Consider the following 3,693-nt stretch of genomic DNA (forward strand, 5'->3'; position numbering starts at 1 on the left):
TGATTAAAGGATCAAATTACCTGTCATGTTCAACAACTATGTGGTGTATAACTAAGTAGTACTTTCATCAGCCTGAAGAGATTAAGGTAGGGTCCTTATTTGTCAAGGCAACAGCCAACCATAGTGCAATAAAGGCAACCCCATAGCCATAGGCATATAATGCAGGGTCCAGAGCTAATGCACATGGTGGTCACAACAAAGTGGCACACCTTTCTAATCGAATAGTATAATAAGTTCCAAGGAAACAAACAAATAGCTAGCTACTCATAAAAGATCAGAATAAATACAAACATGAGATGAAGATTGAAGAACATGAACTCAACTCAGTTAGATCATGAGCCTTATGAACACAATTACTAACATATCACAAAATTAACTTAAATACACACCAGATATACACACTTGAAAAAACTAAAAGCAAAAAGGAAAAATAAATTAGATAAAGAAGAAAGAAGAACTGAACAAAAACTATGATACATAGAGAGAGGGAGAGAGAGATGAATGAATCAAGGCCTGCCTTATTATAATCCTATAGTGAGTGTTTGTCTGTGTGTAACTGCTGGATTCATGAGTAGGTTACCGTTTTAGGGTCTAGCAAAAACACCCCAAATCTTGGCACGACCAAGGCTCTCTAAGAGCTTCTTGGAACCAGGGACATCCATGTCCACAAGCTTCTGAGTGTAAACACAAGCACCAGCAGCAACCATCTGCTTCTTACACTTCTTGGAATGAACCAGCGACTCCAGCAACGACACCGGGTACCTCTTATCCAAACCCACCACCGAAGGGTTCAACAGCTGAACCGCACTCACTATCCCTCTCTCGTCCTTCCGAAACACTCTCCGATTCCCTGCATGCATCAGCATCACCGACAATGCTTTCGCACCCGCCTCCTTCTCCTCCGTGCTCTTCCCGTCCACCAGCATCTTTATCAGAGGGCTAACGCCGCCGCACTCACCCAACTCCTTCCTTGCTCTTGCGCTCTCCAAACACATAGCATATGCGGCTCTACCTGCCGCAACTCTAACCGCCATAACTCCGGACCCCAATGCAGCCACCACACGCGGCACAACAAACCCATCGGAGACAACAACGTCCGCCACGCGCGAACACGAAGCCAGCTGACCCAGAAATTCAATTGCTACATCGGGGCTCCGACCCGACTCCCAGAAATTCTTCAAGCTCTCCAGCGCACCTTCCCTAACCACCGAAAGCTTCAAGCTTTGGTCCTCAGAGACTAAACCACAGAGGCAGGCGATGGCATTCTCTTGCGCCAACGCAGTTCCGGAAGAAGCGAGACCCAAGAGGACGAAAACAGCGTTTTCTTCTACGAGATTCTCCTTGATCTCGGCGAAGCGCGATAAATTCCTGAGAACGCCGGCGGCGGAGGCTTGAGAACCGGGAGTGCCAGCTTGGCAGATCTCCAAGAGCGACGAGATTCCGCCGCGTGAGCCTATGGCCCTGGCGTTCTCCTTCGAGTAACTCAGCGCCTGAAGCGCTATGCAGGCTTTCTCCTTCGCGAACCCGCTTCCGGAATCGAGGACCCGGAGGAGATGGTTGAGGAGAAGCAAGCCCTCGGCAGCGAGGACGGGCTTGCTGGTGTCGACGGTTGAGATTCTGGCGATGGCGGCAACGGCTTTTTCCTTGGACTCAGAGGAGGTGGAGTGATCCAGTGTGCGCACGAGTACCGGGACCACGCCCTGCGCGACGGCGATGACGACGTTCTTGTCGTCCTGATGGAGAAGAGAAAGCAGGGAGTCCATGGCGGAGTTTCGAGAGTCGGGTGAGCCGATTTGGAGGCGGGTGATGAGGTTCCTGGATTGGGATCTGAGAGAGTCGCGGGGGTTGGTGGAGAGGGCGGCGGCGTTGTCGATATGGGTGCGGGAGAGGATGGTGGAGTCGTGGAGGTGGCGGTTGAGGGTGTCGAGGAGGGAGTGGAGGTCGCTCTGTGTCTTGAGCTTGCCGTGAGGGGGGTTGGGGGAGTGGCAGTGTTGGGCGAGGGAGAGAGCGTGGTGGAGCGTTTGCGAGAGAGAGCGGAGGAGGTCGAGGGATAGTGGGTTTGAGGCGGGGAAATCGGAGTCGGAGAGGTGGGTTTGGAGGTGTGTCAGTGTGGCTCCGATGAGTGACCACTTTCCCTTGAAGCTCTCCATGGATGGGATTTCGCTCAGGAGGCTTGACATCACTTCAATGCACTCCCTTACGGTCACCCCCTCCGCCTCCGCTTCGGATTCTGTTACTTTCATGCTTAACACAGATTGTTTGAGAGAGAGAGAGAGAGCGAACAGTGCTTAGCTTTAGGCTTCAGAGAAAGAAAGAAAGAAAGAACGAAGAAAGAAGGGGAAGTTAGTAGTACTGAAAATGGTTGACGACGTAAATTAACCACACGCAACCACGGTGCGTGCTTCACACCCAACATCAATAGTACTCACTTCTCACTTCTCACTTCTCATTTGCCACCCAGTAATAAAATGTGAATCCCCACCGCTATTACGGAGTTATAGTCAATTACTCAGCGCTAACCCGACCTGGCAAGAAAGTGTGAAACAGTCAAATACTCGTACTCTCATTTCAGGAGTTCTTTTATTTTTTAAATAAATAAAAAAATTATATTTACTCTTTTTTAGGCTTTTTAAATTTTTTTTTTATCGTTTTAAACCTTCTGTAACAATTTTGCAGACAGTTTATAGTATTAATTATTTTTAAACAAGAAATAAATAAAAAAAAGTTATAATTATAAAAAAATTAGAATATTATAAGACGTGAAACACGTAAAAAAAATTATAGTTAGAACTTAGAATAATAAATATTAAAAATTATAATATTTGTTGAATATTTGAATATATTTTTTTAGAAAAAATTCAATTAATAAAATATAAAATAAATACATACTAAATTCAATATATAAAAAGTTACTCCATTTATTAAAGACTTACAAATTCTCTATTAGTTTATACAAATATAATTAAACAAGTATTTATTTAATTTTTTTATATTTTGTGTAATGTAAAAAGATTAAATTTAAAAAACTAATAAAATCTAAAATAGCACTAAATTATATAAAAAAAATTAAATAAATAAGTTTGTAATTGTATAAAAATAATGAATAATAATGAGATTTAGTATCAAATGAGTTTGTTAAGTTATCAAGCTTATTCAGGTCATTGTGTTTGCAGCTAAAAGAATATAGTGATAACCAATTGAAGTAATTTCACTTTCTATTTAATATAACTCATGTTTTTATAAAATATTTGAGGGGTCATATCTCCATTGTCTTAGAGAAGCTCCGCCATTGCAGACAAGGACGATAAAATAGACTAAAAACACAATTCAATAGCGGTGGATGTTTTTGTATTATGCAGTTGATGGCAGCAAAATTGTGAGAAAATGCCATAACACACGTTATACCTGCAAAATTGTATGTTAAATTATTACCAAGGATTACTATATATATCATATATTTTCAATAAATTTTACTTTTTATCTATTTTTTCTTCTTTTTTGAAAAGACAATTTCATCAAATGGCTGGTAAATGTATAGTTATTGTTTATCCGAATACAATAATATTACGTAAAATTGATGGTGCACCTTTTAAATGCAGTGATTCCATTGTTATGTATAATTGGTGAGTACATTTGTTGACATGGCTTAAAAGCTTGATTTTGGTTAACATGGGAATGCTTAGAATTAAGCAC

At 41.9% G+C, this 3,693-nt stretch overlaps 1 protein-coding gene across 1 annotated transcript; it reads right to left on the reverse strand.

Moving 5' to 3' along the window:
• Positions 1-280: 280 nt before the first annotated feature.
• LOC107630849 (ARM repeat superfamily protein) lies at positions 281-2,465 on the reverse strand. Its single transcript, XM_016334114.3, has one exon. It carries the CDS (start codon positions 2,241-2,243, stop codon positions 585-587), a length of 1,659 nt encoding a protein of 552 aa, XP_016189600.2. The 5' UTR covers positions 2,244-2,465; the 3' UTR covers positions 281-584.
• Positions 2,466-3,693: the final 1,228 nt, after the last annotated feature.

This window comes from Arachis ipaensis, chromosome B3 (genome assembly GCF_059453495.1).
Source record: "Arachis ipaensis isolate K30076 ecotype BB chromosome B3, ASM5945349v1, whole genome shotgun sequence".
NCBI classification, from domain to species: Eukaryota; Viridiplantae; Streptophyta; class Magnoliopsida; order Fabales; family Fabaceae; genus Arachis; species Arachis ipaensis.

Coding starts and splice junctions, on each gene's coding strand:
- LOC107630849 (XM_016334114.3), bottom strand. CDS start 2,243: ATGAAAGTAACAGAATCCGAAGCGGAGGCGGAGGGGGTGACCGTAAGG.